This window comes from Bemisia tabaci, chromosome 2 (genome assembly GCF_918797505.1).
Source record: "Bemisia tabaci chromosome 2, PGI_BMITA_v3".
NCBI lineage: Eukaryota > Metazoa > Arthropoda > Insecta > Hemiptera > Aleyrodidae > Bemisia > Bemisia tabaci.
The window spans coordinates 27303983-27331870 of NC_092794.1; the positions used below are offsets into that span (position 1 = coordinate 27303983).

Below are 27888 nucleotides of genomic sequence, written 5' to 3' on the forward strand. Positions count from 1 at the left end.
AATGAGTTTCAGTAGTTCTAGTGTCTTCTTTTATCATTTCTGCAGTAGTTCACCAGATATTTCCCTCAACATGGACTTCCAAAGTCCATTCATTACTTATGGAAATCTGCGAATTTTTATTTTCCTGGTTGAAAACATCAAGTGCTCCTGTGGATTCAAGAGAAGAAAAAGCTACCACCATATCACAAACTGTGACCAGTTTTAATACTTCATGTTTTGTAAGGCTGAGCAAATCTTCTCAGAATGTTTGAACCCGACGTCTGGCCAGGATTCGGTTCAATCTCAAAAATTTATCTGTGACCAGATCTATAAAAAGAGACCTCATTTTCTGGGAGAATATTTTCGATTCTTTTTTTCAAATGCATGGAGGAAGATATCAGGAAATTTTGGAGCAAGTTTGACCCTGAAAGTTCAACTATGGAGGGAAATATGAGTCTTGAAGTTCCAGGATAAAAATGATTAGGTTGTAGAAGAAGGTGGTTTCAGTTTTGAAAAGTTTTGAGGTAAATTTTCTCCCAGAAGATAGATTCCCGTCTGCAGTGAGATCTGGCCATATTTTGTTATTTAAACGCAGTATTACGGCATACTAGAATTGAAAAGGTCTTGAGAGAATTCGTATTTCTGCAAAAATGGTCAACTTCCCAATCGCTTACATGAGGTAGATATTTTTCACAGAATGGGCTCCTCTTTTAGTTAGAACTAACTAAAAGAAGAGTTGTTTCCCAGGGTAGATGACTTTAAAGTCATGCTGCACGTTTGAGAAAGTTGGAAAACCATTCAGAACATTACACTCCGTCTAAAAAGTTTGCACGTTTTTGCGATTTCAGCTTTGAAAAAGATATCACAGCGTAGGCATAATTTGTTACACATAGGTAACATGGTATCACTGCTCCTTGGGGAAGCTATTAAAAATTCAAAAATTGGGTAATGAAAGGAGTCAAAACTAGTTGTCAAAAATAGCTATCTCATAGCAATATACATATTGAAATTAAATAGCTGTCTTGTATTCAAAAATCAAATATAATTATGTGTAGCAAGTTAGTATTACACATGTAGATTAAAATTACTGTTTAGTAGAAGTTTCATAGCAATAAAAAGGCAATAAATTGAACATACATAGCTTATTTATCACAATCATCTTGAAATTCTGCTTCATGGGTGTTTCTGACATCAATTTTAATGAGAAACAAGTTTCCAAGCTTTAGAAAGGTCCAAGCTGCTTTTAAAAATGACACAATTGTTCATTTCAAACAATGATAAGATTCTGAGCATGGTCAAGATACATAACTTCTTGTTACAACTGCGACATGAAAGTAAATAAACAAATGCAGGGGAAAGTATTTACTTTTGTCAATTCTTCTTGTGATGTCTCAAAATCTGTTGGCCTGATAGTTAGTTCTCCCTTTGAAGCAGGGTTGTATTTTCGGCGACTGGAATTCTAATCCTTGGCTAAATTTATCTAAATGAATAACGGAAACGTGCACGCATTCTCATTTTTTCTTTTTCAGATAGTGAATTTTAAAGAAAATTGTGCAATGGCCTCATCACATCAACAAACTTAAATTAAAATTCAGAAGACTTGAACCAAGCGAAATAGAATTTACTAAAAAAATATACTTAGCTGAGAGAAGAAAATAATTTGTTTTCGTGATGTTCAAAAATTAAACGATAGAAGTTCTCTCAGCTGACAAGAATAAAAAAGGGGAAAATCACCATCAGAGTAAAACTTTTTGGCACTCCAAAATATTGCATTAACCTTATTACTTTCACGGAACAGTTGAAAGAAATTTACCTTAACAGAGTACTTAGGTAAGAATGAGCAAAATGACAAAACAAATTAAAATGAAAAAACAAATAAAAGTATAATGATAAGCATCACAAGACATAAGACATCACAATGACAGTCTCTCACTTGTTGAAACATTTCTAATGATTTATTTTCCGATAAAATGTTTATTTTTCAGTCCTTATTGTTTCACTTAAGATTTTATCTAACAAAAAACAAATCATAAAAAGTGATTGCAACATCATTATCTTGATGGGCTGTATGTATAAATATAACCACTTTTTTGGTCACTACATGTACATATATAATCTTATCATTCAAGTTACCAACTTGTTGTTGTCCTCTCCATAAAATTCACCCTCTCCATGAAAATTTTCTACCACCATGGCAGCTGGATTGGTTGAAAGGTGAAGTTAATCGCAAAGGCAAGAAAAATAATAAATATTGAATGCCTTCTAGACTCATTTTGACAACTGTCAAATATTAGGTCCTAAATTTAAACAAGAAATGTTAACCGAGTCACCTTTATATTTACTGATTAACTTCAAAAGATTGAATTTACTAGTGTTTAAACATTCTAAATCATAAAGCGTACAAATATTTAACAAGACTTTTTCATTTAATCCTAGAACGGGGTTACTATTAACAGTATCTTCCAACAATTTATAAGCTTCTTTTAGCCTGCCCATATTTAGCAAACAAACAGCTATATTATTTAGTACCATTATATTAGAAGGGTCAATGATGGATACTTTCCGAAAGTGTTCATATGCAGCTTGCAAAGAATTATTAGCAAGCGCCAAAAGACCGTAATCGACTAACTCACGGATATCTTGATGATTCGGGTTATCCTTTTGGTAGATTTCCTTAATTTTTTTGGAGTAGGAAAAATATTTTTCTGCACCTGCTAAATCACCAAGCTGTAGATAAATCCTACCTAGGGCAGAGTATAAAGATCGTTTTACAAGGAGCGAAGGCTCAAACCGTGGTTTCAATAATAATTGCTCTACAATCTGAATGGCTAAGCTGTATTCACGCTGATATAGAGCGCAGTTTGTGATAGAATGCAATATCCGGGTTTCACGGGCTGCCCAAAATTTTTTAGATTCCATTCTATCATTTTGAGAAAGTTCAAGCTGACTTCCATCCTCACTTCGATTTGATCTTAAATTGCTGAGCATTTTCCTTACTATTGCTAGAATCGAATGCAAACGTTCCATAGCTATTTCAGGTTTTTTCACGTACTGAGGTAGTTCTGCCAGGAGAAGGCGCATAGAAAAGGGAACCATTGATCCGATTCGACCACCGTATAATTCAGGGTAGAACTGAAAGTAAAGGTCAGGTTGATCCAAATCTCGCCATGGTTCTGCTTCATCCCAAGCCAAGGAAAACTGCTGCAATTTGACAAGGAGGGTAAATCTCGTGAACCATAGCTGAAACATAAACCGAATATCCTGGTGAAAGATCAATAAACATCATACCAGACCAGGAGGTTAGAAATTAAGAAAGAAAAAAAGTTTCTCTTCTTTCTTTCTTTTCTGGGCAAGAAACGAGGGAAAAACCAGGAAGAGCTGATTTTCGAAATTTTTCACTTAACATGCGCTTTTGACGTTTTTGCATTGTGAGGAACTTTACCAAGAGTAAGAAACTCCTGAAGCTGAGATAGTGACTGCATATTGCTCTGAGAAGCTTTCTACATCTACAGCTGAACATACACATTAATGTCGAATTACTGAAAACTCGTACCTCTCATAATTTTGCTCTCATTGGATCTTTCAAAAAGAATATTCGGAGTGTGGAGACACAAATGCTATAATTTCAAAAGTAGGTACACTAGGTAATGGCTTTTTCTTGGTCTTATTAGAAAGACAGGCCTAATGACTTTCTGATGAGACTAAGATAAACTTCTTTGATAGAAAATTAAAAAAGTTATGGAGGCTTGAAAAGCGAGTGTCCTGTTGTCATCTGCGACTTTTAACAAGGATTTTTCCTCGCCACAATGTGTCTCTACATCTATTGTACGGTGCAATGTTGCATCTAAAACAGCTTGGTAACCCTAAGAATCACTTGAGAACATTATCATAACCGTCATCCGACTAGAGGACCCGCAGATCAAAACAACGACTAACCTGGTCGTCAGATAGGACTCCGAAAATCGGGAAAATATGACTGGGGCGAGACGACCCTTCCATGCACACCGGTACCTCACAGTTATACTGAGTGGTTTTTGCTCCGCTTTGACTTATTATTTGATGTTCTTTTACCAAATTATTGTCTTCATACACGTCGTTCGCCAAAATACTGGCCAGATTTTCTCAATCCTTGGGGTGCGATCTGTTGACCAAGCTAGTCCTTCTTTGGGTCTTCTAGTCGGATGATCACTTTGGTAAAATGCTGTAAAGAAGTTCTTAGGGTTGTCAAGTTGTTTTAGGCTTCAACTTATTTGATTTTCGACCAAATGAGTTGATCTTGGTCTCATTAGAAAATTATCGAGCCTGCCTTTCAAATGAGACCGAGAAAAAGCTCTTACCTGGCTTACTTTTGAAGTTGTGGCATTTTTTTCACCACATTTTGAACAGCCTATGTGTTTCTTAAAATTTTTTATTTCTTTTTACCCTATGATAAATAATCTGTTAAAATTTAGAGTAATTTTATTCATTGAGTAGGTAGTTTTTCTTTCGGAAAATTAAAATATGTAAACAGAGATTTTGAAAAACTATATTTGAGTTATGGGTGTTCAGACTTCAGTTATTGACATACATAAAACAAGGTGGACTTAATAAAATTTAGAAATTCAAAGCACGAATAAATAATTAGTGTGTACTTAATGTTTTAAGTGAAATCAAATTTCGGTTCGCTATTGAATAGAAGTCAGGGTTGCCACAGAATTTAGAAAATTAAATTCTCTGATTTTTTTATTACCTTGTAGTAAAATTCCCTGACAATTAAAGATATGCCAGATGCCTAAAAAGACATGATTTGAAATAGTTTTCAGGCAAAATTTATTGTTTGAAACGTCGAACCCATTCTAGAAAGGAAATAGAGACAGGACAATTTTTCCCTGACATTTCCCGGGTTCCTAGTATCCCTCCACTGTGGCAACCCTGAGAAGTCTAGGTAGTTGCTTACCTTAAAAAAATTGAGCATTTTTGTACACTTCAAACATCCCATGCGATAAAATACTGTCCTTAAAGTCCCATCCCTCTCCATTCCTAATCAAGCCAGCCCCAGATAACCGTTCTTTGAGACCATCAAGTTTGGGTCACCTGGCAGGGAATCAAACCCGGGACCAAAAGCAAGCGGTAGCGCTTGCCTTTGGTCCCGGGTTCGATTCCCGGCCAGGTGACCCGAATTTCCAGTGGGAGGCCGACAAATTTCAGTAACTTCATTTTATTAATTACATAATTTTCGAAACAAATTTTAGTTACAGTTTCAAATTTCATTTGATTAATTTCAGTATGCTTTCAAATAAAATTATTTTCTTACTGTGCTGAACTTCTTTTTCCAAAGCATTTGCCTTATATTGAAAGGGGAAGAACATTTATAGGATACCGGGTGCAAGTTATTATCCAAACCCGTAAATTCTTTTCAAGGATCAATTGGACCTTAGTGCATTTCTGTTTCGTTTGCAAACACAAAATCTGAATTGACTGATTCTTACACAAACTCTAAGTGCTGAAAATCTACTCCTTAGTTGATTTTAGACATTCCTAAATTCAGCAGACACTTTGGTCAATAGGAAAGTGGAATAAAGCTAATCAATAACACTTCCTTACCCTAGGAAAACACCTACGATTGTATATTACTGTTACTGTTTTAGAAGATGCCGGCAAAGGTATCACAGAATTTTAATTTAAATTTAGGAAAATTTAATGGTTAAGTATAACAATATTCAAATGGAGGGGAAACAGAAAGTCTTTACTAACAATTTATTTCATTTTAGAAAAGCTACTGGGAACATAAAGCCACTACCTGAGTAGAATGAACTGTGTGCAATTTACTCGGATGACTAGATCCACGAATTCCCTGACCATAAATTGTGAGCAGGCGTCCGGTCAAATTTATCGCAGCTTTGTAACACTCAGCCTGAAATTAAATGAAAACACATTCTCAGTCGCCACTCTTAATTTGAACAACTGCGAGTTAAAAAAAAGATGCGGTACGATCCAAAAACAGTCTTAGGTAGCTGAAGAGTATAAGTTACAAAACTTATTGATGGTGAAATTGTAGAAGTGCATATCAGCAATTTCAGCATATCAGGAATTTTGAAGCAATGCAAAATTCCTGTCATATTTTTTTTACTACATCAAAAACTACTAAAGATCATGATCTTAAAACTCTTGAAAACTCTGGTGAATTTTCTTCTCTAGGCGCCTGTGTGAAGCATTTTCTGTGAAAATTCGAAGCATGATTTATGCTTATTCTCCTTTTAAATAAGAAAATAGGAACGGAGATTTTGAAATACCACAACCAATGAACGCATTTCTGCAGTTACACCATCGTTATGTGATCTTGATTATAGATATTAAGATTTAGGACATTTTTAGATATTTGTCCTTTTTTGCCATCCTCATTACACTTAGCGCTTCAGGAAGTGGAAAGGCATCTTACTTCGTATGATTGATTGATCAATAATAAGCCTCTATTTGGGATGCACTTTAGTTACGTTCTCTTTTAGAACCGCACTCAAGCGGAAGTATGAAGATACAAGTTACACATGGAGATATAGTGACACAACAGGCTTAAAGTTTGCTTGAGATTAAAACACTATACTTCATGTTGGTGTTGTGTCAAGCTCCTGTAGGAACTTTGGGAGGTGCATACAAGAAACTTTGGCAGGAATTGTATAAATATCTGGATAATTGTGCTCTATCAACATGGAAATTAAAAGATAAAAACATCACTTCATGATTGAGAGACATGTAGGAATTAGAAAAAAAGTGGAAAGATCCTTACTTGAATGAGCTCTCGAAGACCCCTTTCATCTTGTGTAACATCATTCACAGTTAGAACTTTACGCTGCATAGCCTCATTTTCTCCCAAACAGAGATTCACAACATGACCAACATTATCGACCTGTAATGACAAGAATATGAAAGAATACAGAGGGCTAAAAAATGTGCTGAAAAATTGGTCAGTTTCAACATTTTCTCCCTCCCTTCTTTCTCTTGAGAGTTCTCATATTCTTCCTGAGACTTGAGTGGGAATGATGAAAATGCTTCATGATGCGTCTTTTAAAAAATTCTGCTTTCAAAAAATAACCAACACCTCCACACTGAGTGTGTGGTGACTGAGTGGTAAAAAAAGGCACTGCAGATTTGACAATGAGGAACACTGACTGCATCGATCACAAAACAAAAACTCGCAACAGCTTGTGCATCCAACAACTCTACATCAATTAAAAAAAAACCAAAGCCACGGGACCGTACATTCTTCTGAAAAAAACTTTAGAAGGATACACTTACACTTTGTACTTTTCTAACAGGAGCTGACCCGGTCTACTTCCTATGATATGACCGGAGACTGATTGTAGAAAAAATACCATTACTATTATGTACAGCATAAGGAGATTCCCAGTTTTTCAAAAAAGCTTGCGACTTTAAAGGAAAGGCAGACGTCTGAACCAGAAACTTTGCCTTGCAGCATAGGTAAACATACCTTGAAAATCCTTGCTATCCAACATGTTTGATTAGCCTTGATTACAAAGACTCCCAAAATCTGACGACATGAAAAGTCAAGATCATACAGTGTATTTTTTAATTCAGCCAATTTTTCAGCCAAAATATGTCCATGGCTCGCCTTCTTCAGGATTTGGTGTTTCATGGGGTGTAAAAAATCCTGCTTACTGGGATTTGGTGTTCTCATCGATTAAGGTGTAATTTGTTCCGCTTATTCCACAATTTTTTGAAATTTCAATTATTGTCTTCCATACGGCCAATGTTTTGAATGTTCTGTCTGCTCTCTCTGTCAGAAACATCCACCAGAGTGGAGGAAAATTGATATTTCAAAAATTAAGATTTTTTTTTTTTTTTTTTTTTTTTTTTTTTTTTAATAAAGGGGTCATATTACAGATAGGTACATTGATAGAAACACCAAATCCCAGAAAAGTCAGCTGTGAACATATTTTTGCTGAGAAATCCAGTGAATTTGAAAAAATATATTGTTCCGATTTCCCATTTTTTTTTCTTTATGAGGCATGAAAAGGTGGTTGTCGGGAGTCTGGCTGGCTAAAAAAACGGCAAAGGAAGATCAGTTGGTCTTGCACTTCTTCTATTAAATGAAGGTTCTTATTTTCTCTTAGCATTAAACTAATTACGATTAAATGCTCGACAAACGTACGAGGTCTTCCTCTAAAACAACTCCCGGCATTGTGAGTAAATCTCTGTCTGACGAATGAATTCCTGAGGGAGATGTGGCAGCAGTGATCAAGGCTAATCTCGTGCGATTCGATGGGATCCATGCATCCCTTCTTCGATCAGCCTCTCCAGTCCCTCCAGGTGTTGAATGAGACCCACTTGTGATAAAAAGCTCATCGCTTATTCCATCAGTTTCACAAAATGGTGCACTCATCTTGGAAGTGGACCCCAAAAATGAACCTGAAACAGATAGTACTGGAATTAAAAAATCCACTCATTGTCAATGTTAGAAAAAAAAGCGTTCTTTTCATACACCTCCCAACAGGGCCAGATGGGCTGTTCTTTTTGAAAAATGATTGCTTAACTACAGAATATTTTAAAAAGAGAGCAGAAATGCTTGGTGGATTCCCTCAAAGAATTCAGATGACATTTCATTTTGAAATTAAGTACATAAGAAAAGAGTCAGACTGTTTATGAAGTGCAATTACTTATGAACTAAGTCAATGCTTCTGAGGGCTGCTAGTGAATTGTCAATTGCAGACTTCTTTGGTAGAGGGGCGTAAGAGGCTCACAATGCTGCTAGGGTTGCGGAACATAGTTCTTTAATTACAAGTATCCTATCCATAGGTCAGTTTTTTTTTTCGCCTAATCTGCTCCAAAGCTTTCCTCATTAGTATACAGAAGTAAGTTAACTGTGAGTAAATTTCATTTGCTGCAAATACCTACTATGAGATATTGTCACCTTCCGGCCAAAGTATCACAAGTGCCACTTTGCCAACTTTTCAGGAAACATAAACAAGTGATTTGCAACCGCATAAGACAGAGTTTTGGCTTGAAACTTGGAATACTGATCCTGCATACCTTCCTGCCTTGAATTTTAATAAATTTTCAACAGAAAAATTTCTTTGCAAAAATTGGTGCTTGTGATACCGCGTTCTCGGGGCATTCTGAGAACCCCTGACGCTTGTGATACGGGAGCTCATGAAATTTAACAGAATTTTTTCCATATTAATTAATGTTTAATCTTAAAAAAAATTACTATTCTCATACGTAAATGTAGCTTATTAATTTAAAACCACCCATTACTCGATTTCGATAAAAATAGCGCTTGTGATACTCTGACTGGAAAGTGGGGAATTGCTCCAGGTTATTCCAAGCACTGTTGATATTAAAACCGTAAAAACAATCCCAATGATGAGCAATTACCCAACGGCGCTTAAGGTACCGAAGTTTATCAACTTCAACGGAGTATTTTCCATACTTATTTATTTTTATTCCAAAAAAAAGAAATATTATTTTTAAAATAATGAGATGAATTTACATACAAATAATTTAGCTTCAAGTCATTGCCAGGGTTGCTGTAACAAATATTGTGAACAATCAGGGTGGACGGTTGACAAACTTGGCGTTTGTGATACTTCTCTCCCAAATGGCACTTATGGTACAAAAGTACATACATTTCTATCAATTGTTAATCATATTTCTACATTCTTCTTCTGAAAAAAATTATTATTTTTGTATGTAAATGCATCTTGTTAATTCGAAACTATTCATAACGCAATTTCAGTAAAAGTGGCACCTGTGATACTTTGGCCAGGAGGTGACAAAATCGAACAATTTAAACACCATTGTAAACCTCATTCATCCTTACAGCCAAAAAGTCATTAAATTGCAGACTAAGAATTACTGCGGATCCTCAGGTATTTATAAAAATTTTCCTCCCATTACATGTACTGCTCCAAGCCACTGATGAAAAATTTATAAGTAGCACACTGATGCTAAAAAATACACGAAAACTGATTCTCAAGAAAAATGTTTCACCATTGTGACATTTGGGTAGTTTTCGGAGTAGAAAAAGATTAGGAGCCTGGAATGTTTAATGACATAAGAATTGCATTGATGTCAACAATGGTGTGGATTTGACACTGTTTGTATGTATTTTTTCAGGTAAAGGCACCAAGCCTGTAGACTTTATGTTACCTACTGGGAAATAGATAGATTTTTTGGATGGAAGTCAAAAGTCTTACCATCCGGGTGCATAAAATCTGATGTCGAGAGCATCAGTCGTGGGTTGTTGGCTGACTCTCTTCCTGCAGGACTTGGTAATTCCTCTTCGAACTGAGGCGTGGGCGGAGAGTCAGAGCTTAGCATGTCAAAGAAAGCTGTACCCGTTGCAAAATTCTTACTTTCACTAGTGGCAGAATCACTTGATGATGATGAGAAAATGCGGCAGATGACAGGTTCTTCTTTGCTTTTGTCCTTCTGTAAGTTGAGTGCGGAGGATGCAATTACTTCGGACGGTTTGCTTTTCAACGATGATTGATCATCTAATTTCAAGGTAGAAAGGTCTGGTGTTACAACTGGCTCACGATTCATGTTCTGAGAGCTGCTGTCTATTACACTGCTCATCATGGCTGAGGCGTTATTTGATAATTGATCAAAAATGTTGGAATACACAGGAACTGGATCATTTTCGAAATACTGATTCAAAGAAGGAGCGGCTCCTTTACCAGTCCTGTCTTCTGTGCTTTTCCTATTGGACATTTTCAAATAGCGTATTTGCTTACTGATAAGGCCGAAATAAATTCAAACCCTGGTGAGGTCATGAGTTTTCAACTTCATGATCATGAGGCAAAAATTGAAGCACAGAATGATGAGTTACGTGAGACAACATCTGGAGAGCTGCTTCAGGTTATGTAAATACAAAAGAAAAGGCCAGCAAAAAAGACTTAATTGTGAATTCTAAATAGTAGTGACAAACGACAAGAGTTGGTCTGAAGCATCTGAACAATTACAATTTCCACGGATAGAAATGAATTGGATTATGCACAAGATTGATAAGCGAAAATGCAATGATAATAAATTGATAAGGTACGTCCACCAATGTGTAGCAAAACAACAACAAACGAACGAAAGCTGCCAGATGACGTCATATTTCGATAGATTTGCGATAGATCGCTGTCGAGTAAAAATTCGCGTACGTCATATATAATAGACAGATGGCTTTATGTTTCCGACCGACCTTTTACCATGGACCAAGAGAATAAATAAGGACCCCCAACTCCGGTTAGCGCTGACATCAGCGCTCCCTGGCAGAGGGTGTAGTGAACTAAACCGATGATTGGGTCTTCCTGTTTATATTTCCATGCACCACCTATTTAGGCTTATCACTCAGTAGTGCTCATAGAAGTTTCTAGATCCTCGTATCCTCGTGGTCGCCCTGCAGTTTTGAAGAGTTTAGTGTGAAAAGTTTCCCATTTTCATTTCAATCTTCGTCAGTCTTCGTGTACATAATCTGGTATTAATGTGAAGTGTTATTTCTAACCGTTTTACTCAGCAGCAACTGCTGTTGAGAAAGCCAAAGGAAGTGTGTATGTAGTGTGCAGCAGGAATCAGGATTGTACTTTTAGCCGAAGGCGCCTCTCTGTTAAGTGAAATCTTTTTAGTGAGAAATAGTGTTGTACTGATAAAAATCAACTGAGTGTCACAAAATCAAAGATACTTGACTTCAAGCATTACCTTTAATTTGATTATTAGCAAGTCTCTTTGATTCTGCGTCAGAAGTTGACTGAATCATCTTTGCTCGTGTTTTGATAAGATACTTCAAATCAAAGTCTTTCGCATTGACCTCTGCCGAAGGTATGTATCTATACAATTTCATTAGTTTGCGAAAGTAAAATGTATTAAAGTATCTACACAAATAAATAAATCATAGATAAACAAAGAACATTGCATGGAATAACATACTATAGGGGTACGATCGTGGACCGCTGCGGCGTTAGTTCACCGCACCCTCTGCCAGGTTCGCTGCGAGCGCGCGTTAACGGTTTTTAACACAGGGTAGCATAGGGAGTTGGGAGTCCTTATTTATTCTATTGGTCCATGCTTTTACCACTACATGCTTGTTCTTTTACGTACGTATGTATGCCTATTGCCATTGCCATTGTAATGTAGTGAATCTTGCAAGTATTCTTGAATCTTGAAGCTAACTTCTTCAAATGACTTCTATTTTTTGTCATTGTCAAGAGAAAATCGAAGTCGTAATTCTGATGGCCTATTCAGTTTAGATTCCTTCGACAATTTGCAACATCGTGTGCTAATAAAGTTTCGTGAATTTTGCGGGTCGAAACTTTTCGTGATCGTTCCCCAAGCCGATTTGCCTCTCAGCTAGGTTATGGTAAGGTACTTACTCTCCCAATTTATCATAACGTATCTATGTCCACTGTTCACTCTGTTGTTTTGTTTACTTCGTTTAATTGAAGTACGTCAAGAAGCTGAAGTCCAATTCTTTTCAGCTGGTCTTGTTTTTATCCATATACTTACCTGATCAAGTGTGTTGTAATAAGTCGCGGAGCACACATCTCTCCTATTTAGCACTGATGATAGCACTCCTTTTAAACGTATTGTTCATGCTATAAAAATGAATCCTAAACTGATTTGAAACGTTTCAATCTATTGCTAGAATCACATGCTGAACATGGAAGTCAACAGTCATTGCTCGAAGGCTGAAATTTTGCAAATTCGAGTTACTTCCATCCAGATTTGTATCAAATTTATTCAAATAGTTCAGTCTAATCTGACATTATCTGATGGTTGCTGAGTTTCCTTGCTGAAATTTGCGCTACTTGCACAAAGTTGAGGCATCGTGATACCACAGTCAGCGTTTGATTTTGGCTGTTATCTTTAGACCAGGAATGTGCCTAACTGATATTCTCCAATAACAGTTACAACCCTTACTATTATTTAGAAATGACAGATATTAATCAAAGGCATTAATAACAAATATATTTAAGAAAATTGTTCGAAATTTAATCCTGACCAACTCGCTTCAGTCAAAAAATCCCCATGAATTTTGATATCAATACATTTTGTTATTTATTTTATCAAACGGCATGTAGATGTTTCATTAATCTAAAAAAAGAATGCGCCAAGAAATTGAATATTCAATGTAACCGTTATTTTTCAATATTTAACAACATTCGGAAAGTCAGTTTTGGCATGTGCAGCCAAAACATTTCTGAAAAAGGTGAAAAAAGTCTAAGATTTCTTTTAAAGTAAAAAAAAAATTTAATTATTACTAACCTGGCAATTCTGGTAATTTTCATGAATGTTCTTTTGAAGTTTGGCTGATCTAGTGTCCTCTTGTTTTTCTCTAGCTAACACAGTCAACCCAGAATGGTGTATAACAAGTGCGTTGTGAAGGGATGTACAACCACTTCATTGAAGAAGAACATAGCTTTATTTGATACACCAGATAATGAAGCGCTTTTTGCCAGGTGGCAAGAAAACATCATAACCAATGATGGCCAGCCAATAACAGTTAACTCTAAAGTTTGTGAATTACATTTTAATGCAAGGTGCATTCGTAAAGAAATAGTATCCCACAGAAATTATAAAAATAGTCTGCGCTCCGTACTGTCAAGAAATGCAATTCCGTGTCTTAAGTTGGGGCAAACAGAAGTGAAAGAATCTACTAGTGATGCAGCAAAACAAGAAGCAGTTGCCAACATCGAAGTGAAAAATGAAACTGATGTTGAACAGACACACACTGCAGATATTTCAACGGATGAAGCAGCAATTGAATTGACAGAGAACTCAATCCAACAAGAAGAGACCAATATCCAAGAAACAAATAATTCCATATGCGATTTGAATCTAGGTGACAATCACGATCGGTTAATTACTAGGAATGAGAGTGAGTTGGAGCAAGTCCCCTTGTCCAGCACTGATGGAGGCTCAGTTAGTGTGGCTCCTGAAGAATCAAGTGACTCTGTAAAAAGAGAGTTAGCAGTCGAGGAAAACACTGGTATGCCTTCTGTAGAAGAACCTGAAATTTCAGAGAAAGAAATGGTGAACATCGATCGTGAAGGAAAATCTGAGAGTCCAAAGGAAATTAGCACTGCTCCAGATGAAGAAAACATGGTTTTAGCTTTAGAGTCCATTGATAACACCACAGATGGTGACACTGCTTTCAATGAAAAAGATGTCGATGATCACATTACTGCCGATGTAAATCAAAGTGATCTAAATGATTTTCATACCACAGATGGTACAAGGGCCACTGTTTATGATGCTAATGTAAATGAGGAAATGACAAATTCACCTCAAAGTACATCAGTCACAGAAGGAGAACCAAAAGATCCCAATGGAGGTAAGCTTTTTTGATTTGTTTTCTAATTTTAAAAACATGATTCATAGTATGAGAGTATTGGAAAGAGATACTTGTTGATAGTCTCGAAATATGGGATGCTTAGAATTTTATCAATCAGTTCTCCTGATTTTATGAAATGTGTTGCCAGGGGTTAACCTGTCCGCCAATCAGAGGTTAACCACCCACTTAAGTACTCATACTCGGCGCAGTCTTTGACCTACTGCTCATTCTCCAACCGAGTGCTTTGGCATCATCTTGGTCTAGTGCCATCATTAATTGATCATCAGGAAAGCAAAGAGTAAATAAAGTTTCAAAATTATGGAACAGGGTGTCCATCCCATCACATTTCTCCTCATTCTTCTGAAACATACTTAAGATATATTTTAAAAAATGAGGCATCAAACTGCTTCTATATTTCAAACCTCAAGTCACACTGAAACCCACAAGCAATATTCCAACAGCACTTCACTGTAGTACTTAAAACTCTTGAAGAATGTCAACCAACCACTCAACAGAATTTGTGACAGTTTTACTGACAGAAATTTTAGATGTTTAGGCGCAAATTTGACAATATAAGCTTAATAAGTAATTATCCAAGTTGAAGATTATCAAAACTTAAGGGCTAAAATGTTTTGTCATGGACAAATTTCATTGCAGTCACAAGAGCTAAATCTGATGTTAAAAATGCCCAATACCCCCCCCCCCTTCCCATAAAAAGTAATGGCAAAACCTTGCATGATGATGGGAATGCATTGACTTGTCTTTAAGAAGGCTGGTGAGTATTCCCTGCCTGTAACTTAATTTCATCCATACCTACTTCTCTTGTGTATCACTTCTCTTGAAATAAGTTTCTCACAGAAGATAAGGTCCTTTGTCTTGGAACCAGTTATGTCTCAATTAAGTAATACTGTGTAATTTCCTGCGATTTGTTCTCCTATCAACGTTTATGTATCTTCGGTTACAGAAATTTGCCAGAAGACTTCTGATATCAACACTTATGAAGCAGAGATACCTGTAGAAAATATGTGTGGAACTGGCGTTAGGTTTGAATCGAATTCAGGCACAGTCAGCATCACAGATAACGAAGTTAAGACAAATACTTCCTCTGGAGCCATTGAAGTCAACATGAAAGGTAACGGATTCACAAATTAGCTTGAATGGGTCACTTAACCATGAACAAATTTTGACTTGCGAATATAGTTTTTTGAAGGAAAATGACGCGTAGAACACGATGCGCAGATTAAAAACGCGAACAAGTAACTCAATAACCGAGAAATGCGCAGTTCAAATCGCTCAACTTATACGCAAATTTAAAACGCCCCGGTTTTGCGCCGCGCCGAATGATGTCATCTGGCACCAATCAGAAGTGGGCACGGGTTTCCACGACTTCCGTCAAATGTCTATCTACTCTTCGTATATGAAAACAATACTGAAGTCGAAATTATATCTTTTGAATTCAAGACTTGAATCTCATTCATATGTTAGCTGTAATAAACAAGCAACAATTCCACATTGAAACACGTTTTATTTTAACAAACATCAGAAGAAAATGAGAGAAGATTGCGATATGACTACCGCAGTGCGTCAACACCGTCAGTTTCCTGCCATTCGGGTGCGTTTGAAACGTCTTGCAGTTTTTAGATTTTTCAAAAGTGGCTTTCTCTGCGATTTTGGCTCCATAAAAGTGCGGAAAAATCATAACGATATCTACTCACATTGTACTTTCAGAATATTCAATAAAATAAACAAGGTTTAGTGACCCATTCTCTCATCGATGGTCTGTGATAACCATGCCAAATTTTTGTTTAATTTCTCCTTCCTTCTGTAAGTGGGAACGCTAATTAGTTGAATGAAATTATTTTTTTTCATTAATATGAAAAAGAGCAACAATTGTATAACAGAAACGCGCCATGTCGCATCAAGTTTGAAAGTGAAAAAAAGAGGGTTCAGGTTCTGTTCATCCATTAGACTACACGTTAAGAACTACTTTTATATTCAAAATATTTTTTCTTGACTTCAAACTTTAACAGGAGAAACTTCACTAAGCTTGTCAAATTAACGACTTCCAACTCATTTTATTTCAAAGTGGAACTTGATGTGTTTCTGTTAAACTCAGGCTTATGTGCTGTGTGTATTAAAAAGTACTGAAATCTGCTGAATGATGCAGAATCGAAATTCAATTTTGAATTATCTTACTCAGACACGAGCTCTGATACTGCAATACCATCAGAAAAACAGCCAGGGTATCTACAAGTCTGAAAAATGCACTAAGCGTCAGTGTAACCATTTACTATTGATAATTTCATGAAAAATAGAGGATTTGTTTAATATCATGTCCTACGTAGCCACTTAAAAGTAGATATATTTGCTCAAAACTTCGTTTTTGTACATACTGCTATTTTCTAAAAAAAATAAAAAAAAAATGACACCAGCCACAAAACTTGGTGCTTTAAATCTTTCAGTAGCTCCACGAACTTCAATCTTGAATTTCCACCATTTGTAATGAGTCCTGTGCTCTCCTTTTCCTTTCTTTTAATGAGACATTATTTCATCTTGTTTTAGATGCTGCCATTGAAGCAGGAAAATTAGATGTTCTAGTGTGCGGAAATTGTCACACAATTTTTCATTTCATAGAAGAGTTCCAAGCTCATAAAAGCGCTGCAGTTTGCAATGAAACGTCATCTCTAAAATCAAATATCACAGTGAGTAACTGTCCGTGTGTTTTTATTTTTCAAGTTTAGTTAATAAATAATCGTCTCCTTTCATACCACCCTGTTAAACTCTCACAACTCGAAAGAAACTCAAAAAACAGCATGTCAAAATCGTAGGCAGAGATCTTCCAGTTATAATTGCTTAAGTTTGTTTCCCTTTGATGTCTAAAATTCTGAATATTTTATGAATCTTGAATGTAATCTCTTGGATAGTTCGATGGTTGAGCTGTTCACTTTGACTTCCTCTAATTTTGACTTTTTTAAGTCTTCATTTTTTGTTAAGCTTTCTGACCCTACTTACCTGTTCAGTAGGAAATGGTTATAAGCCAAAGATGGACAATACAAACTCTGACAAATGGAGGAGTGCTCTAGGTGTGCAATCGCATTCATTCTCAGATATTTCTTAACTTCGCTAAGATGTGATAACCTCTGAACACAAATTCCACCTACAGCTTAAAGTGTTTAATTTATCCTTGAATATTGCTTGTCTATTGTTTCAGGAACCAAAACCACAAGTGTGGGCTTTCCTGATCTGGAAAAACTCACAAATAGGTAAGATCAGACTAATTTTATCTCACTTGAGTGAAGATAAGGCGGGATAATGAGTTACTTGGTTGTTTTTGAAACTCATCCCTGTTAAATTTGGACTTTTTTTTAATGTTTAACTCTCATGGAAGTTTAAGAGAAACTGAAATCCCCTTGTTATATCCGGGATTTCATTAGATTCCATCTCATAAGCAGCCTAGAGACTGTAAGAAAGAACTTTGCTTATCTGTGAGGGCTCAATGGCTCTGGGCACATTTTGATGAAACCCCAGTGAGTTGACACAAAATTCAACATCAGCTCAATGTCAAAAAATAGGCGATTCAGCCAAGTGGGAGTCGTGATACTAAAAATTGAACGCATGAGCACTATTCTCTGTGCAGTAGAGGTAATTAAATCGTGCTGAGTTGCCTTCTCTTGCCCCTGGAGAACATTTTGGATGGCCTCCCCTCCCTCCTCTGTGTACCTACAACCTTTATTGTTTTCACTCTATTGGGCTTTTGGGCACATGCAGTGCGGCACCTTTCATCTTAAGATATGGTAGCTGGTTGAGCTCTCACTGCCGTTATTATAGGTGGGACTATGTAAGGCCCCTAGAGGGCAGTAGGACCAAGGACTGCCCTATAGATGTCTTTCAAAGAGTTTGAAAAGAGAAGAGAGGGTCTGACAAATATGGTAGGATGGGGTGGGTAAAAATCTACAAAAATGCTGCTCGTGCCAGACTACTGTAATACTGGAATGGTCCCCTGGGAAATTAGGTTGAAAGGATTAACTAATAAAAATCTCTCTTTACTTCTACCTGAGTCCTACAAACGCACTCACTCAAGTGTTTGATCTGTGGAATCAATGTTTTTTTGCTTTCATCTCATAATTATGTCCCCCCAACACATTCCAATTGATATAAATCTAATTCATTTCAGTAAAAGACTCCGCACATTCCTAATGGGGATGTGTACAGTGATCAATTTCCCATTTTTTTATTGCATTAAACTCGTTTATGGATGCTAATCAAAAGTCATCATTGCACCAACTTTCTACATGCTACTGTTTTTGCACAACCCGCAGTTAAAGTTTTGATAATTCCTCGATTGAAAGGAGGTAGTGCTGGGACGAAGAGTCAAAGAGATCCCTCATTTCAGCACTCAAGCACGGTCACTTGTGTTTCAACATGGAAATCAGAAAAACCCCAGTGCATTGTGGAGTGGCAGTTTTATCTTTGATTCCGCTCACCTTTTCACTCGACCTTCCAAACTAGCTCCTCTCTCTCTCCCACTATCTTCCTTACCTTCCATCGACTGGGATTTTCCTTGTTTTTATCGATATCATTCTCGAGTGTCGAAAGAAGAGGAGTCTTTTTGACTCTTTGTTGCTGTCTTCTTTTATTCGAGGAATCATTGAAACTTCAACCGCAGATTGTGCGAGAGCGGTAGCTCATGGAAAGTTGGTGCAATGATGACTTTTGATCAGAATCCATAAACGAGTCTAATGCAATAAATAATGGGAAATTGGTCGTGGCACACATCCCCATAAGGAGTGTGCGGGGTCCTCTAAGATAGTTTTATTTTCTCCTCCCATTCCTGAGGTATACTAAAATGCTCATACCTGTAATTAATGTAAATGAATTTTACATTTAAATTGATGTTACAGAAGATGGAAGCTCCTGGAAATTATATCAGAAATGGTGTCAAATGACCGACTCGGAGAAAAGTGTCTGGATTGCTGCTGGTGCCAGGCTGCAAGAGTGTGCTGCAGTTTCCAGACTAAAACACTTTCCAAAAGTAAGTTTTTTTTGTGAGATTCTGTGAACAAACTATATTTTATAAAAGTAAGTTTTTTTTTGTGAGATTCTGTGAACAAACTATATTTATTAGAGGTCGATGCATTTAACGAAGGTAAAACTTCCCCATCACATGGCATCGTAAGAAGTTTTAGGAGACATTCCCAGTAAAGTAATTTCACCCATTCAATATCTCCTGAACAAAGATTGATGGAGAATACCTATTCAGCATCTCCTGAACGAAGATTCATGGAGAAAATCTGTAAAAAGCGTTGAAAAGCCAATACTCTCATCTTTCTAATGTGCTACAATTTTTTAAATTTGATTTATAAGAACTCTTAAAAAAAGGATTGTTTTGAACCCACCTCCTCTCTGCGCGGGTTCAAAACTTCACAGAGTGTCATCAGCAAGTGAGCTACTGCATAAATTGCTTATTGCCAAAAATTGAAAATCAGAAAACACATAAGGAAAAACATGTATCAGCTGAAACATCGCAGGATTGACTGTGTTTACTTCAATATCAGTTTTCACAAATTGATTGCGGTGGACGGACGAGTTTTAAAAATTCCAACTTTCTGTCAATGTCAGTCGCATCTGAACAAAAGTGAACCAAATCGTCAGCGTGAACTCTCATTTGCTGACTGAATCGTTCATAAGTCTTCACATTATCCAGCCAGTTTTGAAGAAATTTCGTCAGAGATGTATCATTTTGAGAAATATGCTGAGTCTACAACATCTTTACTGTAAATTATCCTGTTAAAGCAGCTTTGATCACTTTTCTTGGTGAAAGAAGAATTATGGAGGGCAATTCACACACCAGAACCAGATTTAGCAATACATCCCACGAATTGACCAAATGTAACTTAACATTTTCATGTACTGCAATTCAGACCCACTAATTTTCGAATAACCCTGTAATTTTCCGGTTCAGAAATGTGCTTCCTCATGTTTTACATGAAATTCAACCATCTCTAACTCGCTTTCTTACGCCACCCCATTGATGCAGCAGCTCACTTGCTGATGACGCTCCGTAAAATTATGAACCCGTGCAAAAACAAGGTGGGTTCAGAAAAATCCACTTTTCTGCAGTTCTATTAAACCAAATTTAAAAATCTACAGCACATTAGAAGGCTGAGAGAAGTGAATTTTCAACGCTTTTTTACAGATTTTCTCCATCAATTGTAGTTTAGGAGATATTGAATAGGTAAACTTACTTTCTGTACAATCCTCGCGCCTTAAGCTCTTTCTCTCATGAGAAAGTTGACTCAATTCCATTTCAACTGATTTAATGTAGGTTCATCTCAGCTTATCCATTAGTGAATTAATGGTTCTAAATATCTGCTCAGAGAATTTATGAAAAAGGCATTCCCTCTTAAATTTATGTTGATGAAACAATCCTACTTATAAATCTCTATTTCCTCTGTTCCAGGGTAAGAAGCAGCTTGGTGTGCACCCAGCTTTTTACTTAATTATTTTTTTTATCTTGCTCAAAGCAGCCGCTAGTCTATTTACCAATTAGTCATTGCCATTGCATATTCTTGGGAGTTGAGGTAAGTAGATACCTACCTCCATATTGTCAGGAAAATTGATTCAAACAACTACCTTGAGGAAGACACTTGTCTAACGATCAGAAGCTCAGAAGTGACAACTCCTGATTTTGCTGATGTCTACACCAAAAAATAGGTATAGTCAAGTATAGCTACATTTGCTGCTGCAGTACCATACCAATGATGTTTTAGAATGAATGCAAAACCTGATGTGCAGATTATCACAGAAGGACGGTCTGGAAACATTTTTGGTGGCTTAGTCAGAAGAATCGACAAACTGTCCCATACCGATGTCCGCAAATTACCTGATGATTAAAACAAGCACACTGCTGAACTTCTCAAAAAGCTAATGTTGAAGAAAATAAATAAAAAAGTGTTTATGAACAAAAAAGATAAAAAAAATTTTTGCTAGCCCCAAATGGTATCATGAACAAATCTTGTTATTCATAGGATTGGTCAAGCTTGTTATTATTAAACCGAACAGTCCAACTTTTTACCCTTCCACTGTCTTTAGAAGTGCTATGCAAGTAATTAAAGAATAAAATATCCTCTTATAACTAATGGAATTTTTAATGAAAATTGCAGCAATTAATTTTCATCATAAAATGATCATTAATGAAGAAAATAGTATTTTCACTTAGTCTTATAATGTGAGTTTACAATAGCACACTAATAATGCTCTCTCACTTACCCGATTGTGCTTGCAGAATCATCAGAAAAAATTAATAGGACTTTACAAAAATCGCCCAACAGAGGTCAAATTCGACCGCCGCATCTCACTGTATCAGGTAAGTTTTTATCTCTCACCTCTAATGAAAAGCTTTTAGAATTAGAGAACAAATGCTCTCATGAATTTGTCAAAGCACTCAATCATGCAGCAAAGTCCTCAGCAGGTACGTTTTTAAGATTTAGGCTGCCGGATGATAATTTTGAGTGTTTTTATTAAAATGTTAAAATCCTTGAACTTCAATATTTTGTGTCAAACTCCTGAATTTCGTGATTTTCTCATCCTTGCAAAATTGCTTGTTCTTCCCTCTGTTCCTCTATGTAAGCTCAGTTTCTGATAAAAGCCTAAAACATTAGTTCCTTTCTGATTTGTGCTATCTATATGATCCATTTCTACTGTTAACCCTCCATGACCTGCGCCCCAAAAAATTATTTTGTGACCTGGGTGGGGTCACTAAGTACCTCAACGCATATTTTGGCTGCTTGCATGGGCTTTTCAGTTTTTCTCCAAAAAATCAATTTGTCAAGATGTATAGTTCAAACTCCGTTTCAAAAAATTGAGCAAAAAAAGTGGCTGTCTGGTTATATTTTTTTTGAGTTTGTAAAATTACAGAGTTTTGAGCTATGGATTGAATAAAATACGAGAAAAAAAATATTTTTTTATCCTGTGCAGCATGCAAAATTGACTGACGTAGTGACACGCACAGGGTCAGCAGCAGTCACCACTTACTTTCTCTGCCTGCTGTCACTATCCCCTCCCACCCTTTTTTCCCTACGCCAAGGTCCAAGTCTAGTTTTCTACCTTGAAGGCACTGAGGTGGATAACCATTTGTCTAAAAATTTTGTAAGCAATTACTGCAATGCACAAAAGCCAGGGTCTTTCAATCCCTTAAGTGAGCAGGGTGTCTACTCGTCCGGAAAGTACGGATATAATACTGATTTTTTAAGGGCGGTCCGGAAGTACTGAAAAAGTGCGGAATTCCACAGTTAGGTCTGGAATTTTTTCATTTTTTGCTCTCATTTTTGCCGCAATGCGAGTGGGAAATTCAAATTTTTGAAATTTGCCGAATTTCGTCAATTGAAGTGAAGGTACTGAAAAAGCACTGAATTTTTCTGTCAAGGAGGTACTGAATTTTATGGGAATGCAATGTAGAAGTACCAATTTTTGGCCAGCCTGTTTTAGTAGACACCCTGGTGAGTCACCAAGGGTTCTCAGTTAGCTATCAATGCTAAATCTAAGCCTTACTCCATTCAAAATAATTGGTAATAACTGTGGCAGGCAACATGATGAAAATCTTTAAATTTTTGCTTTGCTTTATGTTTGGGAGCAAATATCTTTTGTCTGGAAACCCGAAGATTACCATCTCAATGAAAGGGATGGTGATCACCTGATATTTAATGAAAAAGGAATAAGTTTGCTTTACACATGGGAGGCACAGCACACAAGAACGGAATTAACTTCAATCTCCTTAATGAGAAGATGTGTCAAAAATGAAAATTTAGATGCAGGAAGGAGTTAAGATGGCAATGGAAGATTTTTTCAGTTCATTTATAGAATTTCTTAAAACTTGACTAGTGTGTTGGTCAAGATCCTAGGTTATTTTCTTTTCCTTATGGCTGTTCTGTTTGATTATTTTTTCAGACAAAAAACATTTGGATGATGCAGAACGCATAGGAACTTCCAATAATTTAAGGACCAATTTAGATTCAGAAGGAGAATTTTATTCCAGTGGAATTGTAAGTGGTTTAATTCAAAAGAATCTCTAAGTTACATAAGCGGCAATCATAAATTGAAGGATGGACGTTGCAAATATAAAGATTGACACCAACGCCTTTGGGGGGGGGGCTTTATGGAATTTTTTTCCTCTTCTTAAAATTTTCCAAACCGACAAAACAATTTTTTCCCAAGTGAATTTGTTTTGGAATTCCTAAGTGTGAATTTATAAAATATCACTACTTTTCAAAGAATGAAAGATCAGAGAAAAACTTCCAAGTATATTGAAATGAGAACTTTAAAGAAAGTGTTGACAAATTAACCTTTTTTCAATTTGATTCTTAAATGATGTGTGATTTATAGAGAAAAGAAATTCCAATTCCTGATTTGTTTACATTGTGATGTAGGTGGGTGTTGTATGTCTAGTTGTCAATATTCCTGCAAAATCCAAAACTCAAAATACTTTAACTTTCATCGTTTTTGCGTAATTCATCATAAATATTTTAAACTTGCTTTGACATGCCAGTTTTTTCTGTAAACCACACTATTTTCAAAAAAAGCGATTACAAGAAAGTCTGCATTTACTAATGTCATGAACCTCTATCCAAGATGTTCAAAATGTCACCACCCTCTTTTTTCTGTACATATGCAGTTACTGTGTTACTGTAAGCTATTGAGGGAAAAACTTATTGTGGCCATTAGTGAATACAAAATTACTCATTTAGGAAAGTTTTTCACTGTATCCTCGGTATTCGTTTTTCTCATCTTTAAAGTCAATGATTCTAAATTTTTGCAGGATGATAGTGACTCCTTACAAAGACCTGAAGCTAGTGATGGGATTGTCCAGTCTTTCCAAATTAAAGAAGAGGTACTAATTTATCCTTCCTCTGAAAAGTTAACAAATATTCCTTTAAAGTCACTAACAGAAATTCTATTAGATCCTAGAATGTGAGGCATTGAAGCAACAATTCTAGCAAGATTAAAGGCAGAATGGTGTAATTAAACTGGTTGTTATATGATAGATACATTTTAGAAAATTTTTCCAATTTAAAGTCAAAAATATGTTGAGAGACATGCATGGCTAACACATTTTCTTCTCTGACAAGAAATTGAATGAATAGTAGCAGAGTTGCTGGCCTAATGGGAATGCCAGGCACCCTGGTCCTCTTAAAGTACGGTAAGCCTGCACTAAGTTGAATCGCAGAGGGACCAACTTCAAGTTGGAATTCAATTTAAATATCTGCTCTGTCAGTCGAGTTTTCACCCCAGAAAATTTAACCTGCTCGATGTCCATGAAAACTGCACAAAAAGTGCAAAAATACCCATTTCAGTCTGAATAGATTCTGGCAAATTCCAGAATTCCATATGCAGTCAAAGCTCAAGGTAACGTTGCAACAATAAATTAAAAATGGCCTCCTTTTTTTCTGGATTGGTCAGGTTTTGGCTGGATGGATTTGAAAATCCAAAAATCAAGCCTCTCTACATAAAATCGATTCTTGAGATAATCTGTGAATAATGGAGAAAAACTAATGTATTTTTCCAATTTAGTGTCAAAAATATCTTGAAAAACATGCATGGCTAACACATTTTCTCCTCTGACCTTAACAACAAGATATTTCCGGTTACAAGCCTTCTATCCCCCACACACCACCATGCCAAGATTATCCAATTGTTTTTATGCCTTTTAAACCACTTTAAAGTTTTTTAAATTTTGAAAAAATGAATAAACTAACTATGAAGAATCTTTTTACTTTGCAGGTCACAAGTGATGATGGAGAATCAAATCTTACTGGAAAAGTGAGGAAACCGGTAAGTTTGATACAATCCTCCTCAATTTTTCAAATTAAAAGATTTGCGTAATTGCACTTTAAAATTTTAATGGAGACATCTGACACACACACACACACACACAAAAAAAAAAAAAAAAAAAAAAAAAAAAAAAAAAAAAAAAAAAAAAAAGAACATTACTATATAAACATATACTTTTGCAATGGACTCAAGGACAAAGGAAAAATTTAAGCATTCTGCTATTTGTCTCCCAGTTATTGAAATTCTCTTCAAACCAAGATAATAACGTTATTACGTAGCATGAGTTACGAAAAATTTGGATTTCCTGCTTACATGAAAATCAAGAGTCCTCTTGTATCAAATTGTATATTGCAACAGTTTTGATAGGTCTTGCAATTGAGCTGTTTTCTTTCCCTACTGTGTGTCTTTTAAAGTGTAGACAACGTGCAACAGCCAAGCTGAAGCGCTGATATTGAGGTTGTCATGTTAAGGCTGCCATGGTAACATTAAGTGATTTAACTTAAATAGATAATTGTGTTTTCTATGAGCGGAAAGTTTGAATTCATGCATCGAAAAACGTTAATATCTTTCTTACGAGTTACCTCCAGTAATTTTCGTCGCTCAAATAATTTTGTACATGAAATTTTGACGAGTAATCACGTATCATAATGCTGAAATTTGCACCTTGTCTTGTGGTTCATTGGCGGGAAATTTTATTGAATTAAAAAGGGCAAATGTGGAAATTGGAAGGGTGAGAATATGGAAGCCTGGAAGATTCTGCATCCCTGTTTTCAACTGATCAGCGAGTGCAGATGCCACAACTATTACAGCCTCCGCCGCGCCGGTGGATTTGGTACTTATGATCAATAATTTGAACAGATCAAGTGGTGGGATGATTAATTCAGTACAAATCCTCCAGTCCACCTGCGGAGAATTCAACCTATGGAACAACAATAATGACTTTTAATGAATAATCTGCAGCCAAGGTAAGTGAAACGTAGGTATGCTCTTCCCGACCCTTTCTGCTACAACTCGGCTTAGGCTTCCGCCGCTAGAGCTGTGGCACGAAGTTTGAATTCCAATAATTTTGGAGTCTTGGCCAAAAAGAAATATAACCGTCAGCTATTGATAAAAACGAATAAATTCAATGCAAGCAAATTCTTTACAAATGAAAATTCATTTGCTTTTAGCACTGTGGCTGTTTTTTTTTTCATCTTCATCAACAGTAGACGGTCGTATTTATTCTTGGCCAAGACTGCAAAGTTGTTGAAATTTATATTTCTCTGCACTGCTCTACCGGCGGGTGCCAAAAGCCAAGTTTTGGCCGAATGAGTCGGGAAGAGCATACCTATGTTTCACTTACCTTGATCTGAAGCAGCTGTGTCCTTAATTGGTGACGAATAGAGTACCACTGGTAGATTCTCCAATCATTAAAGAAATCCTTTAATGAACCGATTAAGGTGAATCTACAGCGGTGCGTAGTAAGAACTTTGTCTGCGCAGGGAGCGCCTGTGTTTTGATTTTTTGGTCCACACTATTAAAGTCCGTACAGCTCCACGTGAGTCCTTGAGGTTTTGCTTTTATGAAAGTTAAAGGAATTTCTGTTAAAATGGAAGAATCATAAGTTCTAGCCATAACATTCTTCTTCCTATTGACACTAAAAAAGACGTGAAAAGTCATTTCTGAAGCTCTGAAACATGATCCTAGGAAAAATTAGGGTTAAGCATGATGACCTTGATGCGACCAATTGCGATTGATTGCTCTCAGCAGTTGCAGATATCTCTCTCCCACCGTGAGCTATCTCTCTCGCACTTAAAGATATCCCATAAGAGAAACTGGGATCAAGTTATAGCTCTTACTATTAAACTTTCAAAGCTCGCGTTTTTTTTCTAAGCATTCCAGATGTATGCTGCTAGAACTTATGAGTCTTAGAATTTAATATATCTATAATAATCACTTATTTCGGAGCCGGATTTTAGCAGCGCGACGTGTTGGATTTTTTCGGAACTGCAGCTGAGGATTCACCTTAATCATTTGTTTTCTCTCTTAGTTCATATTTTTTGACAAGATTTCCAGCGATCTAGAAAACCTGGAAAATCAGGGTGATACATATGCAAGTAGTGCTTTGGCTCAAGAACTTCTCAATGCCTTTTTCCTTAATTTAAATCTTTAAAAGTGGAGATTTTTTCCAAAGCTCAGAAAAAGTCTGCACAATCAAAAGAAGAAAAATTTAAGCAGAGGTTTTGATTGGAAATCTAGGAAAGTCAGGGCATTTGGCAATTTTGGTGTCAGGAAATATCAAAAAAATTTATGGAAAAGTCAGGAAACCGGCAAGGGAAGAAATTATGGAAAGCCTGTGTTAAGTAAATATGTGGAATTCTGCTGATCACTTACAACAAGCAGACTTCCTCTTTTCCAAAGTAATTCTTTTTGATGAGATTCCATTCAGTGCTGAGTGAAATGATTGAATTTTCTCTTGTAACAATTTCTGTAAATTTTGCCTATATTTTTAAACCGTCGTTCTGAATCAGCAGTCAAGACCCGCAAAAAGTGGAACAACCGCCGATGATGAAGAGGAGGACAGTAATGAAGAATACAGTGTGGAACGAATTGTTGCCAGGAGATACAACACTAAGAAGAAACAGTTTGAATACCTACTCAAATGGGAAGGCTATCCTCCGTAAGTACATTCAGTGTACTTCTTTTTTTTTCCTTTTTTTTTCCATCAAGTTAACCCCGCCATCACTAAGTCACAATTCGAAGTGTATACAATTTAAGTAGATAAGAGA

The 27888-nt window shown here is 36.3% G+C and overlaps 2 protein-coding genes across 4 annotated transcripts in view; one reads left to right on the plus strand and one right to left on the minus strand.

Annotated features, from left to right (window-relative positions):
- Positions 1 to 1001: 1001 nt before the first annotated feature.
- Positions 1002 to 11063, minus strand: LOC109032443 (trafficking protein particle complex subunit 12). Its single transcript, XM_019044573.2, has 5 exons — positions 10170 to 11063; positions 8126 to 8382; positions 6743 to 6862; positions 5759 to 5872; positions 1002 to 3219 (listed from the first exon to the last, which is right to left on the minus strand). Exons 1-5 carry the CDS (start codon positions 10684 to 10686, stop codon positions 2263 to 2265), a joined length of 1965 nt encoding a protein of 654 aa, XP_018900118.2. The 5' UTR covers positions 10687 to 11063; the 3' UTR covers positions 1002 to 2262.
- A 993-nt stretch (positions 11064 to 12056) lies between these two features.
- The window catches only part of Chro (chromodomain-containing protein chromator), a 39312-nt gene continuing 23480 nt past the window's right edge, over positions 12057 to 27888 (plus strand). The window contains exons 1-11 of one of the 3 annotated variants that reach the window (XM_072297055.1): positions 12057 to 12324; positions 13299 to 14293; positions 15258 to 15425; positions 16856 to 16995; positions 17505 to 17556; positions 19195 to 19324; positions 21577 to 21659; positions 23240 to 23334; positions 24108 to 24179; positions 25070 to 25120; positions 27631 to 27779. In XM_072297055.1, the coding sequence (XP_072153156.1) occupies positions 13318 to 14293; positions 15258 to 15425; positions 16856 to 16995; positions 17505 to 17556; positions 19195 to 19324; positions 21577 to 21659; positions 23240 to 23334; positions 24108 to 24179; positions 25070 to 25120; positions 27631 to 27779 (1916 nt within the window). In that variant the 5' untranslated portion in view covers positions 12057 to 12324; positions 13299 to 13317. The remainder of the gene's footprint in view (positions 12325 to 13298; positions 14294 to 15257; positions 15426 to 16855; positions 16996 to 17504; positions 17557 to 19194; positions 19325 to 21576; positions 21660 to 23239; positions 23335 to 24107; positions 24180 to 25069; positions 25121 to 27630; positions 27780 to 27888) is intronic. The other 2 variants (XM_072297054.1, XM_072297056.1) reach the window with 2 other exon arrangements.